The sequence below is a fragment of the Salvia splendens genome, chromosome 10, assembly GCF_004379255.2.
Source record: "Salvia splendens isolate huo1 chromosome 10, SspV2, whole genome shotgun sequence".
In the NCBI taxonomy this organism is placed as follows: domain Eukaryota; kingdom Viridiplantae; phylum Streptophyta; class Magnoliopsida; order Lamiales; family Lamiaceae; genus Salvia; species Salvia splendens.
Window position 1 is genome coordinate 1,090,199 of NC_056041.1, and position 14,120 is coordinate 1,104,318.

General features: G+C 40.0%; 2 protein-coding genes across 3 annotated transcripts; one reads left to right on the top strand and one right to left on the bottom strand.

Annotated features, from left to right (window-relative positions):
• Positions 1–5,239: 5,239 nt before the first annotated feature.
• LOC121752211 (bifunctional purine biosynthesis protein PurH-like) lies at positions 5,240–9,484 on the bottom strand. The gene is made up of 13 exons (XM_042147154.1): positions 9,371–9,484; positions 8,719–8,891; positions 8,521–8,617; positions 8,360–8,435; positions 8,085–8,181; positions 7,739–7,841; positions 7,505–7,638; positions 7,190–7,367; positions 6,832–6,986; positions 6,454–6,663; positions 5,991–6,338; positions 5,777–5,903; positions 5,240–5,668 (listed from the first exon to the last, which is right to left on the bottom strand). The coding sequence occupies exons 2-13, from the start codon at positions 8,863–8,865 to the stop codon at positions 5,517–5,519; spliced, it is 1,824 nt and encodes a 607-aa protein (XP_042003088.1). The 5' UTR covers positions 8,866–8,891; positions 9,371–9,484; the 3' UTR covers positions 5,240–5,516.
• A 120-nt stretch (positions 9,485–9,604) lies between these two features.
• Positions 9,605–12,776, top strand: LOC121752212 (ribosome production factor 1-like). Of its 2 annotated transcripts, none has more exons than XM_042147155.1 (10): positions 9,605–9,702; positions 10,347–10,721; positions 10,827–10,910; positions 11,017–11,086; positions 11,282–11,364; positions 11,581–11,660; positions 11,882–11,980; positions 12,074–12,173; positions 12,390–12,479; positions 12,595–12,776. In XM_042147155.1, exons 2-10 carry the CDS (start codon positions 10,395–10,397, stop codon positions 12,631–12,633), a joined length of 972 nt encoding a protein of 323 aa, XP_042003089.1. In that variant the 5' UTR covers positions 9,605–9,702; positions 10,347–10,394; the 3' UTR covers positions 12,634–12,776. The 2 variants fall into 2 exon arrangements, with proteins under 2 accessions (XP_042003089.1, XP_042003090.1); XM_042147156.1 differs by having other exon boundaries at positions 9,610–9,702; positions 10,343–10,721.
• Positions 12,777–14,120: the final 1,344 nt, after the last annotated feature.

Below are 14,120 nucleotides of genomic sequence, written 5' to 3' on the forward strand. Positions count from 1 at the left end.
CACTTTGTGAAGTAATCCACGGCAACGATCAAGAATTTCATTTGCCGGGGAGCTTGTGGTAGTGGTCCTACTATGTCTATGCCCCATTGCATAAAAGGCCAAGGGCTTTGCATAGCACATAGATCAGTCTGCGGCGTCCTTGGGATATTTGCATGGATTTGGCATTTCGTACATTTCTTAACTAGCTGTACTGCTTCTTGTACCAAAGTTGGCCAATAATATCCCCATCTCAGAACTTTTTTAGCTAATGCTCTAGCTCCGATGTGGCTACCGCAAGATCCTTCATGAACTTCTCTAAGGATGTAATCCGTCTCTTCTGGTCCTACACATCGCAATAACGGTTGAAGGTAGGACTTTCTATATAGGACTCCTTCATGAAGTTCATACCGAAGTGCTCGGCATGTGATTTTCCTTGCTTCTCTCTTATCCTCGGGCAGTTGTCCTTGATCTAGATACTTTAATATTGGCGTCATCCAGTTCGGTGAACTGGTTACTGAGTGTACTTCAGCTTCATCAATGCTTCTGTGCGGTAATTCCTCCACCTTTGAGCTCGGATATGAGGCCAACTTACTTAAAGTATCTGCTCGGCTATTTCCCGCTCTGGGAATGTGGATTATCCGAAAATAAGAGAAATTTCGGCTAATACTTTGCGCTTTGTCCAAGTATTTTTTCATCCTTTCACCACGGGCTTCACTTGTACCCAGCATGTGATTCACTATGACTTGTGAATCACAATGAATTTTGAGAGATTTGACAAGTAGATGTTGCGCTAACTGAAGTCCGGCAAGAAGGGCTTCGTATTCGGCTTCGTTATTAGTGGTTGGGAATAAGAACCGAAGTGAATAAGTTACTTCGTGTCCGTCGGGAGCGATAAGTAGAATATCAGCTCCACTTCCTGTCTTATTCGAAGCTCCATCTACGAATCCAATCCAACAGTCCGGCGGCTCTACTTCGGGTTTCTGGGGCTGTGTTAGTTCGTCATTGGTAGGATTTTTCTGTTCGGCAATAATAGGGATTGCCTGATCGAACTTTGCCTCTACAAGAAAATCTGCCAAGGCTTGTCCCTTGATGGCTTTCCGAGGTAGATATTCTATTGAATGTTCTCCCAACTCTATGGCCCACTTGGCAATTCTGCCCGATGCTTCGGGCTTAGTCAAAACTTGCCGAAGTGGAAGATCGGTTAAGACGCACACTTTGTGAGCATAGAAATATGGCCGCAGTCTCCTTGCTGCATTTACTAATGCCAGAGCAATTTTTTCCAGAGGTTGATACCTTGTTTCGGGACCTCTTAATGCTCGGCTTGTAAAGTAGATAGCACGCTGTTTTAGGCCTTCTTCTCGTACAAGCACCGCGCTAATGGTTTGATCTGATGCTGCTAAATATAAGAATATCACTTCGGCATCTGTTGGAGCAGAGAGAGTAGGAAGTTCGGTTAAATAACTTTTGAGTTCGTCAAAAGCCTTTTTCTGTTCGGCTCCCCACTCAAACTTTGGTGCCTTCTTCAAAACATTGAAGAACGGCATTTGCTTTTCGGCTGCTTGGGAAAGGAATCTATTCAGTGCGGCTAAACATCCAGTTAGCCTTTGCACATCATGTATGGACTTCGGCATTGCCATGTTCTGAACAACTTGAACCTTTAGGGGATTTGCCTTGAGTCCTTCCTTTGAAACCCAACAACCCAGAAATTTTCCCGAATCTACCAAAAAGGTACATTTTTGGGGATTGAGTTTGAGGTTGGCTTTTTTGAGCACGTCGAGAGTGGATTTGAGATTGTTTTCGTACTCCGAAGTGCTTCTGCTTTTAACAACTATGTCGTCAACATATACTTCAACCTCTTTTCCGATCAGGTGCCGAAATAGCTTATCTACCATCCTTTGATATGTGGCTCCGGCATTCTTTAAACCAAATGGCATCTTTTTATAAGCAAAAATACCGAAGTCAGTAATGAAAGCCGTTTTTGAAGCATCATTCTCATCCATTAAAACTTGGTGGTATCCTTTATACAAATCAAGAAAACAGAAAATTTCGAAGCCTATCAGAGCTTCTACTTTTTTATCTATGTTGGGAAGGGGGTAGCAATCTTTAGGACAGTGCTTATTTAGATCCGTAAAATCTATGCACATCCGCCATCCTCCTTCTTTTTTCTTGATCATCACAGGATTGGCCACCCAAGAAGGATATTTTACTTCAAATAATACATCCGCTTTCAGTAATTGGCGGACTTCGTCATGGATGACTTGATTTCTTTCTGCCGCAAAGAGTCTTTGCTTCTGTTTTATAGGCCGGGCTGAAGGATCAATATTTAACCGATGTGTAATTACCTCGGGAGACACTCCAGTCATGTCCAACGGAGACCACGCAAAGACATCTTTGTACTCTTTGAGGAGCTGGATGGTCTTTTCCCGGAGTAGAGGTGTTCCCGCGAAACCGATCTTGACCGTTCTGGATGGATCGTCTTCGTATAACTGAACTGGTCGTGAGTTCGGCTCCGGTGTGACTTCGTTCATTTCGCCTGCCTCTGACTCCGGCTGCTGTGATTGCTATGCTTGATGGTGCCGATCTGATTGTTCGGCACTTTTAAGCGCAATCTGCAGACATTCTTTTGCTCTCTTTTGATCACCTCGGATGACTGCTATCCCTCCTTTAGTGGGGATCTTGATTGTGAGGTGATAAGTAGAGCAAATGGCCCGAACTGTGTTGAGCCAGTCTCTTCCCAGTATAATGTTATACGGGGATCGAGCTTTTACCACAAAAAACTCGATCACCGTACTGGAGCTAGTAGGCGCTCTTCCTACCGTAATCGGAAGGCTGATAATACCTTCAGGGCGGGTGTCCTCCTGGGCGAAACTTTTCAGAGGAATTGGGGCCGGACTGAGCCGAGCTGGATCCACTTCCAGTTTATCAAAACATTCTTTAAAAAGAATGCTAACCGACGCTCCTGTATCCACAAACACTCTGTGGATCAGTTTGTTTGCCACTCCAGCTTGAATGACAATAGCGTCTTGATGAGGAGAAATGGCCGGGACGGGATCTGCATCTGAAAATGTAATTACTTCCTCCTCCTTCAGCCTTTTATGTGTTGGCTCCTCTCGATTGAAGCCTCTGCGCTCTGATTTTAGAGACGATTTAGTCTTCCCGACTGGGAGAGCGTCAATAGTCTGGATTACTCCATCATATTGCGGCTCGTCATCGTCTTCGGGATCCTGTTGCCTTTTAGGATCCTGAGGAGCGCAGTTCGCACTTCTCTGTTTCTTATTCTTTTTCGGCGGCTTGCTTTGGTATTTTTTTAACGTCCCTGCTTTCACAAGAACATCAATACCTGCTGCCAAATTTCGGCACTCCTCGGTATCGTGACCGTGGTCTTGATGGAAGGAGCAATATTTATCCTGACTTCGGCGCGTGGCCGATTTCGTCATCTGCTTTGGTTTTTCGAACATATCAGAATGCAGTTCGAAAATTTCCGCTCTCGACTTGTTCAATGGTACGAACTGAGCGGGTGGTTTCTCAGGATTGAGACGTGGTCCCAATCTGTCTTGCACCGGTGCCCTTTGAATTCTTTCAAAAGGAGTTCGGCGAGGATGTCCCTGATCGCTATGATCGGGCTTCCTCTTGTCTCCTCTGGAAGAGCTGTCTAAAGACCGTTTTCGACGGTCTGCCTCATCAGCACGAGAAAACTGGTCCGCAATGTCCCACATCTCTTGAGCTGTTTGCGGACTGCATTCAACGAGCTTTCTGTAGAGAGCTCCTGGCAGAATTCCATTTTGGAATGCCGAAATGACAAGTAGATCATTGAGATCATCTACTTGTAGGCATTCCTTGTGGAATCTTGTCATGAAGTCGCTAATCTTTTCATCGCGACCTTGACGTATAGAAAGCAGCTGAGCCGAAGTGATTCGGGTTTCCGCTTTCTGGAAGAACCTCCTATGAAAAGCATCCATTAGATCTCTGTAAGATCTAATGCTGCCTTGAGGGAGGCTATCAAACCACCTTCTTGCGTTCCCGATGAGCAGCTCGAGAAACAGCTTACACATATGAACCTCATTGAGACCTTGGTTCGCCATATTATACTGATAGCGTCCCAGGAAATCATGAGGATCCACTAACCCGTCATAAGTCACTGACGGAGTTCGGTAATTCTGTGGCAACGGAGTTCTGGTGATATCATCCGAAAATGGAGTCTTCAGCGCTCCATACATAGCGAATCCGACATCTCTACGGTATGGTGGAGATGGAGTTCTCCTGTGACTTCGGTAACAAGGAGGAGAAGGAACATATCGGTGGTGAGGATTCTTTCTCCTGGAAGATACGACACTACTGCGGTAGTGACTTTCATGTCTGGAGGGGGAGGGAGAATCCGCCGTTTTCTTCTCCGGCTTCTGGCTCTTTTGCAGGAATGTTAAGAACTCATCCTGCTTCTCAGCCAAGAACGACTTGACAGCCTCATTCAAAGCGAGCTGCTGGGGAGGCTCGGTGCGATGACTTTTTGAGTGGTTTGTTCTTTCACCGTGAGAACTGGAGGCAGATTTCTCCCGAGGCTGTTTTCCAGACCTACGGGCTGGACTAGCTTCCTCAAGTTCATCACGGACGGAAGTATGGGTATTATGTGATCTGGTATGCATTTTTTGGTGGAAGAGGATCAAAAACTCGCTTTTATCACAGTTTTGGTTTTCTGTCGATTCCCACAGACGGCGCCAGTGATGATGTGGCGAATTTTTGATGGGAATAAATGCAAGTAATAAACGATCACAACACGGAATTATTGTTTAGTTGTTTAGTTCGTATCCCATCACTAGACGTCTGAGGTTCGTTTTTTAAAATTTAAGCTTCGGCGTAAGTGAAATATATAGTTCTTTTTATATCTTTACTTATTGAATACTCATGTCACAATCAATACATATAAAAGGCTGGAATCCCATTCAATACATAAGTATATCTTTACTAAATGAATTATCTTCACAAGTAGTAGTAGTAGTAGTTTTTATCCCCTTAAGTTTTTGGGAGAAAATTCTGCTGATTTCGACTCGTTTTAACAGTTCGAAATATATCAAGGAGTAAAATTTTTCAATTTCAAATGCATCATTGCATCTATAAATAAGTAGACAATTCGGTGGTGTTCGGTTTCCAAGATAAAATAATATCAAGATACAATCTAGGATTGAGTTGTGAGATTATTTTAGTCATAAGGGGTTAGCTATGACTAATTATCTCATGACTATCCATCTAGGATTGAGTTGAGGGGTTGAATCTCATGAACCAAACACACTACAAATTTAATCTCGGATACAATCTTGCAAACCGAACACCCCCTTCAAGTACAGTTCATTCGAGCAAAATTCCGACACCTCTCTCTCCGAGATTAGTGATAGTCGGTTTTAACTGAACAGACAGTTTCATGGTCAAACCGTAACCGTAGTCTCAGTAAAACCGGCCAGTCACAGTTCAGCTAAAATCTGAGATGTTTGGATTTTCAAACAACCCAAGGCCAAGAAACGAAAAAAGAGCTTACAATCAGAAGATCAATGCCTGAAATGCCTGACATTGGTGAAGGCAAGTGAAACTCCATACTTGTTGCAGCAATCGATCGCGTCGGCATCCCTGATGCTGCCACCGGGCTCAGCAATGAAGCCAATCCCACTTTTACATGCTTCTTCAACGGCATCATTCCATGCTGTTACCAACCAAAAACTCAACTTTAGGTAGGTTTCGAATATGCAAGCTATCGATGTGCCTATTTTCGATTAATTACTTCTCAAGGCAGACAAAAGTGCAAACTTACCAAATGGAAAGAAAGCATCGCTTGCCAATGCAGCTCCCTTGAGTTCATCCCCTGCTTTCTTCATTGCTATTCTCAAACTCTCGAGACGGTTTGGCTGCCCACTGCCCATACCAAGCATACAATTATTCTGCAAAAAAAGGGTAAGAACTCACTTGGAGTATTGTACAGTTCAAGCACCAGATATTAACGGAAAACTGGGAGTGCAAAGATGAACCTTTGCGATGACAATAGCATTGCTCTTCACGTGCTTGACACAAAGCCAAGCGAATTGCACATCATTAAGCTCGTTTTCGAGTGGAGCCTTTTCTGAAACAATATTGAAGTTGATATCTTCTGGGGTCAGATCATCCGCATCTTGTGCTAACCACCCACCACCAACTTGTCTCAAGGACAGCTTTCCTTTGATATTTTTACTCGCCTCAAGGATTCTCAATGTTTTGGACTTCCCACGAAGTACTTCAAGCCCCTTCTTGGTATATTTAGGAGCAACAACAATCTCATAAAACATACGAGTTTCACCATCAGTTGGACTCCTGAACTCTCTGATATCTTTTGCAAGAGCCTGCAAATACAGTGACACATGAAAGTTGTTGGCTTCTAGAAAGTTAGTGCAAATAAAACAAGATGACATTTTCTTGAGAAAAGAAAACGATATAAGATATGAAAATGGACATTACCTCGTCAACTTCAACATTGAAGGCAACAATGCCACCAAAAGCACTAACGGGATCAGCTTTGACAGCCAGCCTATAAGCTTGAATAATGTCATCACGCGATGCTACTCCACAGGGATTTGTGTGCTTAACAACCACACAGGTCGGCTTGCTAAACTCGCATACACAGTTCCATGCTGCATCTGCATCTAAATAGTTATTATATGACATTTCCTGCAAGAAAAATGGTACATCAAAGTTTAAGAGAGAGATTTTTATCATAGGATCGAAAGGCAGAATAAACATGGTCATTTAATGTGTGTACATATAAATCATACACACAGAGTTACTGATGTAATGTTCTATAACCAAAGACCACTCTCAAGGACTATGGGGGTATACCTTCCCATGGTGTTGGACAGAAGTTGCAATGCCACCAGCATTGACCTCTGCAAGAGACTTATCAACGTAAAATGCAGCCTTCTGATGAGGGTTTTCACCATACCGAAGTGAACTCTTGAGAGACAAAGGAACTGTCAGGCTGGGAGGAAATTTATCTGCAATAAAATATATGGTCATAAAAATATATACTCAGACATTATCAAACTTTTATTAAGCTTCTAGCCTAAGAGATGCTGTCATTCCTTTGGAATCTAACAAATTTAGTACAGTATAACTCAGCATAAGTTTATTTGGTCATGAACTTAGATATTGATCTTTATGATGGGTTAATCTGATTTTAATATCAATTGAAGAGTACCTCCCTCAGTCTGCTTCCACAACCATTCCGAAACGGCAGAATCATAAGAAGCAACATGCTGAAAAGCTTTCCAGGCTAGCCTTCTCCGGAATTGCTCATCATCCCGGCCTTCTTTGAGATGTTCTAGGAGTTCTGGGTAATCACTGGGGTCGACTACAACCAAAACATCCTGATGATTCTGTCAACAAGAAAAATGTGATTAGAAAAGGGATACGAAACAAAACCATGAGTTGTGTTGAATCATATTGCACTAGATCTTGAAATGATATCTAGCTACAGTTGTGTTATTAAAAAGAATTGTTAAGCCCAGTTAACCTTAGCAGCAGCTCTGATCATGGCAGGTCCACCAATATCAATGTTCTCAATTCCATCTTCAAAAGAAATTCCAGTAGAAGCGGAAACCTTGTCATAGAAGGGATATAAGTTCACAACTACAACATCAAATGTACCTACAGAAAAACCAAAAACCAGCTTATGAATAGATAATGAAAGTGGAAATTAGACAGCTGTTCAATAAAGACTTTGTTAAATAGAAAGTTGTCAACATACCGATTCCATGATTATTCAAGGCTTCCATGTGGTGCTCTTGATCTCTTCTTGCAAGAATACCTCCATGAACATTTGGATGTAAAGTTTTTACACGACCATCAAGCTGTAATGGATGAAGAGCAAGTATAAGAGAGCAATGTTAGAACAGGCCAACATGCCTGCCCTGTTTCTACGAGCAGACAGTAAAATTAGTTGTCTACTCAATTAAGCTCATCAAAGAGACAATAAATAAATTAGTGCATTTATCAATTATTGATTTAGTCACGTTTCCATTAATCCAGTTTTAAGTGACAGAGGTAACCATTAAATGGAACCAATGTTAATGATGTAGGACAAAAGGACGTACCATTTCAGGAAATTGGGTTAGTTCCTCCACCTTGGTAACAGCCACACCAGAACCTTCTAAAGATGACGCTGTTCCTCCCGTCGAAACAATTGTGAATCTTCATAAAAATAAATAATTATTTTATTTTTTCAAACATAGGTATGCATTTGTATAAGTTGAACCAATTTTTATACAGTAAGAATGGGTTGCAAGTTTCCGAAGATAGCCAGACAATCTACAAATAGAACACTTGCAACGAAACATATAAATTGGAGAAAACCATAAAAACACCTTACCCCAATTCCTGCAGCCCAACACCAAGCAAAGCTAAATCCTTCTTGTCTGACAGTGATATCAACGCTTGCTTCTTTCCTGAAAGAGTAGATTGAAATAAAATGACAAAAGATACGCTCATAAATCAGAAAGACACGAGAAAATATTTTAACAAATAGATTACCAGAAAGTGTGGACTTGGGTTCCATCTTTAGAGTTGAAGCAGTTTCTGCCATCGCTTTAACACGAAGCGAATTCAAGTTATGCGAAGTGGCCGCAGACTACAACAAAATTTCAACACAAAAACATTACAATGAAATCCTAAACAGCACAAATTAATCGTAGACATGTACATATAACTAAAAACCAAATAATTAGATACCAATTGGTGCGACGGAAAGACAGTGGCTGGATGAAAAGCAGAGGAAGTTGCGTAGGTGACACTTTGAAGGGGGTGGCCAGTGCTGACAAATGAGGATTTGACAGCAGCGTTTGTAGAAACGGCAGAACTAGTGCCTAAACCCAGCATTGCTCGATGTTTATAATCTGGTTGCACTACGTAGCAGAGAACACTAATTATAAAACTTTAACCCTACAATTTCTCGCTAACGTAAATTCACATTTACTCTCAATTTCTCAAAAACATACATCAAATCGGCAGTAAACGTTTCGTAAACCAAAAACCTAAATGAAGGTCGAGCTAACTTGACTCAAAACTAAATTTCCAAAAATTCAAAAATGCAATATTTCACATACAAATTAGCTGCGTAACGACTGAAATTCAAATGAAATTCGAAAATCATTGAACAACTGAATTCAGTACAAACCAAAAACTGCAGCATAACTTATTAATATTTCTAAAAAGGCTAAAACATACACCAAAGTATCAAAGGCAGCTCTCAACTCAAAACTAGCTGCATAACGCGTGCAATTGAAATTCGAAATCATCGAACAACTGAATTCAGTACAAACCAAAGCATCAGAACTCATCAACATTCCTCCACAAAAAAAGGGGGGAAAAGCAGCCAACTTACACGAAATTTCTGCAACAGTTCTCTCTCTTTCTCTCCTCACTGTAGCGGCACCTCAAGCTCTAGCTAAGGCAGCGGCGAGTGAGATGAAGAAAGCGGGCAATTCGATACCCAAATTTAAAGCGTATGGGCCGCCTTGAGGCCCAATATAAATTGAAATATGCTCACTACCCGGCCCGATCAGTAAGATGGGCCCAGAGCCCAAAATCGACTTTAATAATTGGGGGGATTAAAATTTCTCGGTCCGATTTCTTCCGCCGCCCATTGATACCTTGGAGGGAGAAACAGATTTTGCAGCCACGGCGTGGAGTGAGAGCTGCGGGAAGTTCTAGAACGTAAGTTCGCTGATTTCTTCTTGTTGGAGGAGTATTGATGAGTCATGATGTCGTTTTGATGCCTTAATTTCTACTGGATTAGTTTTTCGATGATTTTAAATATATTTTTTTGGCCGCGTTATGCAGCCAATTTGGTTGTGAAATATATTGTTTTTTTTTTAATTTTTGTTTGAGGAAGTTTAGGTTTTAGTTGAGTTATAGCTCGAGCTGCATTCAATTTTTTTGGTGTTATATTCGCTTTTATTTTTTCTTTGCTTATATCTTCTGTTCCTCAAGCTTTTGCCTATGATATTATTGTGAAAGGCCTCGTTTTGAAATGTTATGTTCTTAGCTTTATGACTTATCAAATACTTCCCCGAATTAATTTTTTATTCCGATTTTTGTGCAAGATTTATTGTGATTATTTTTATTTTGTTTTTGAATGGACGATTCTTTGAATGGAGTAATTAGGTATCGACTAAAAAATTTGGAAGGTTCATGGTTGATTCATTGTTAGAGTTTAGTTAGCTATCAAATTGATTGAAGAGTGGCAGTGCATCTGTTCGTTAGCTCGTTGCTTTGTTCGAATTAAAGCTCGTATTGGGCACATTCGGTATATGGTGAAATCATGTGATGTTTTATGATCGTTGTTCTTTACTAGGTAGTGCTACAGACATATATAAAGGAGAGTTCAAGAATATATAAAAGATAAGATGAAGGATTTGCTACCATCAGCGATTAAAAACAAAGAGAAGAGGTCGGAAGTTCATGCAAAGTTGAAGCATCAGAAGAAGCTTGAAAAGAAGAAGAAGGCCAAGGTTCGCGAAGCCGCAGAGAAGCAAGCATTGGAGCTGGGGGAGGAGCCTCCTGCTAGGCCAGTCCCTCGCACCATTGAAAACACCCGTGAACTTGATGAAACTGTTTGTAAACCTGATGACGAGGAGCTATTTGCTGGAAATGATGCTGATGAATTCAGCTGCATATTGAAAGAAGAACGCACGCCTAAGGTCTTGATCACAACCTCTCGCTTCCACTCCTCGGTATGTTTTCTGTAGCAGCTTTTCTCGAACCATCAGATTTTTTTGCATATGACGCTGTCGCCTTGTTTTTTCATTCTTAATGGTTGTTTGTGCTATGAACTGCAGAGAGGACCTGCTTTTATTGATGAGCTTATCTCTGTCATTCCCAACACTCATTATCACAAGAGAGGAACATATGACCTCAAAAAGGTATTCATGTTGCCATCTATTACCATTACGTTTTGCCTAGTTGAGATGAGATTCTAGGTTTGTAACATTGCATACTTATTCGACTCTTTGTTCTATCTTGATTCAGATTGTTGAGTATGCGAATAATAAAGACTTCACCTCAATCATAGTTGTGCATACCAACCGCCGGGAACCAGGTTAATCTTTGCACTGATCTTTCCTAGCAAAGTACTAATATATCCACGCACTATGCTAGAAATAGAAATTGATTATTTTCCAATCTCTGAGGATAAAATAGGTTTGAAGTTGAATGAAATGAATCAGTGAATCTGAATCTCTTCGATTATGCATTTTGGAGAGTCGATTTTTTTTATTCTTATAAGCTACTGCAGATGCTTTACTAGTTATTGGATTACCAAGTGGCCCCACTGCCCACTTCAAACTGTCGAGACTTGTTTTGCGGAAGGACATTAAGGTAGGATGACTACGTCCCCATCAGCTGACTTCATTCTTAGATGGTCAATGAATTATTATCGACAAACTCATGATTTTAAAAATTCAGTACTATCTCATTTTCTTAATCCTTCAACTTAGATTCCTTGTGTTTCTGGTATCTTGCCTCATATATCACTACATTTCCCTGGACATATCTAGATTTGGACCTAACATTGCATTTCTCATATTTTCACAGAATCATGGAAATCCTACCAACCATCAGCCTGAGCTTGTTTTCAATAATTTCACAACACGCCTGGGACATCGTATAGGCAGGTAATTTTAGTGCGATTTAATTAAAAATATAAAAAGTACCTTTGGTAATTTTTGAAAATTTCAATGCCTAGCTTCTTATTCTGTTTGCAGCATATTTTGTGGTAGTTTCCACATTTGACATGAAGTGTATATTATGTATCTGTATCTGAATCTGGATGCATGTCTTTGATGCATCTGTTTAGAATTGAATTACAGAAGTTGTCATTGTCTATCTGTTTCAGGTTAATACAGTCACTATTCCCACAAGACCCTAATTTCCGTGGTCGAAGAGTTGTTACATTTCACAATCAGCGTGATTTCATATTCTTCCGCCATCACCGGTATATACTCGTGCATGTATGATACTACTCTGTGTTTTACCATATAATGATGACCTAAGTATCTTCTTTTTTCCATATTGTTGCATGTTAAAGTTACATATTCGAAACAAAAGAAAGCAAAGAGCCTCAATCAAAAGGGAAAGGGAAAAAGGAGGAGGCTAAAACTCAGGAGAAAGTAATTACCAGGCTTCAGGTTTGTCATTCTGATCCTTGGGGCTTACCTTCCTACACGCTTGAGCATCACTCCTCATAAAAGTCATCATCACGCAACATATCGATAACACCATATGTGAATCCATGCTAGTATCCAAATTATTTCATTGGCTGATTAATCTGCCTATTCTTGCTTTTGGTCATGGAAAGCGAGTTCTTCCCAATATGTCGTGTTCCTTATATCTCAAAATTGCAGGAATGCGGCCCTCGCTTCACACTGAAGCTGATCAGTCTTCAGCATGGAACATTTGATACAAAAGGAGGTGAATATGAATGGACACACAAGGTAATCTTTCAATTCATTTGCTGACTTTACAACAAGCTTGTCTCGGCCTCTCCCTCTCCCAACCCCTATCTCGAAAACAAGTGCTTACGTTTTTCTCCCTTGTTTCCAATGGCAGCCTGAGATGGACACCAGTCGCAGGAGGTTTTTCTTGTGAAGTGTTCCGGGTGCGATTTTTGTAGCAGACTAAATTTTAGGTGTGATTTTATTGCAAAATTGTGTCAATGTACCCTTTTGATGAAAGTGTATGAGAATTAGCATCAGACAATGCCTAAATATATCCGAGGAAATTTTGGTTTATTTGGTGCAGTTGAAATTGTTAAACCCTTTATCATCATTGTTCAATGTTCATAGTAGTATATAATCACAAAATTTATTTGGGACTATTTCTTTTTGGTTAGTTCCATAAGGTTTGAAAATACAATATTAAATTATGATTTTTTTTCAATCGTCTCGGGCCATGTGCAAAAAGTGATGACTTTTGATAATATTCAAACAATGTTGTATGAAATATGCTACAAGAAAGAAATAAAAGAAAAGAGAAAAATACTTAGTTTAATCAAACAGTGTTCGTTGGAACATCATTACAATTTGCAAAGCATCATTTTGTTCATCCATGAGATAGGTGCGAAAATTTGAAATGTAATTATTTCATTTTCAAACTTTATGAGACTAATTACATTTTGTGATTAAATCGCTATTATCCATTTATATTATTTAAATATTTTTCATCATACAAGACAAGTGTTTCATTAAAATCATTTTGTGACAACAATATCATATTATAAGATACGACTATATGCAAATATAGAAAGTTCTATATCCTTTTGTTCTCAGTGTTCTATATAATTTGTATATTAAAATCAAACAGCCTCCATTTCAACCTATTATATGTAGTTGAACGTAATAATCCATACAACTAGAGCCACGTTTCTTGAAGTATTAAATCATTTCTAAGTCACCTACAAGTAAAATTTACATGTTGATCACCAAACCCCACCTAATAATTCTACATCAAATACTACTATATATGTGCACATACATCAGCCAAAAATACTATTCAGATCATACAAACTAAAACAAACAAAAAATGAACATAGCGCATCAAATCTATGCATTGAAGATTGCAATAATCTTCTCTCTGTTCATCTCCCAAAATCTTGCACAAGTGCAACAACAACAATGCATGAACGAGCTTCAGCCGTGCCTAAACTATCTCAACGGAAACACCCGGCCGTCGGATAGTTGTTGCCAAAATCTCGATAACGTTATTAAGTCAATGCCGGAGTGCCTATGTGCTATGATAAGCGTTAAGGGCGCCAATCTAGCAGAGCAATACATCAACGTCACTGAGGCTCAGACGTTGCCCGGGAGGTGTGGACAACGTATTAACCCATTAGGGTGCGTGACAGGCACGCCTGATACGAGATCTAGGAATACGGTTCAAAATTCCAACAGCTTGAAATTAAAGTTTTCGAATTTGAGTATGTTTGTTGTTGCATCATTTGTAAGTTTACAAGCGTTTTAGTTATGTTATCGAAGTCGTGCATGTATTAAAGTTTTTCGCTTTGGTTCTAAGTAAGGAGATATGTATTTATTGTGCCACGTTGAATTTATTTGTTATAAAACATTAATGTTTACTGT

What these genes read in the sequence shown, in the direction of transcription:
- LOC121752212 (XM_042147155.1), top strand. Translation starts at nt 10,395, where the DNA reads ATGAAGGATTTGCTACCATCAGCGATTAAAAACAAAGAGAAGAGGTCG. An exon ending in TACCAACCGCCGGGAACCAG is followed by an intron (nt 11,087 to 11,281) that starts GTTAATCTTTGC and finishes AAGCTACTGCAG; the next exon opens with ATGCTTTACTAGTTATTGGA. An exon ending in AATATGAATGGACACACAAG is followed by an intron (nt 12,480 to 12,594) that starts GTAATCTTTCAA and finishes TTCCAATGGCAG; the next exon opens with CCTGAGATGGACACCAGTCG.
- LOC121752211 (XM_042147154.1), bottom strand. Translation starts at nt 8,865, where the DNA reads ATGCTGGGTTTAGGCACTAGTTCTGCCGTTTCTACAAACGCTGCTGTC. An exon ending in TAACCCAATTTCCTGAAATG is followed by an intron (nt 7,842 to 8,084) that starts GTACGTCCTTTT and finishes CATCCATTACAG; the next exon opens with CTTGATGGTCGTGTAAAAAC. An exon ending in CTTGAATAATCATGGAATCG is followed by an intron (nt 7,639 to 7,738) that starts GTATGTTGACAA and finishes GTTTTTCTGTAG; the next exon opens with GTACATTTGATGTTGTAGTT.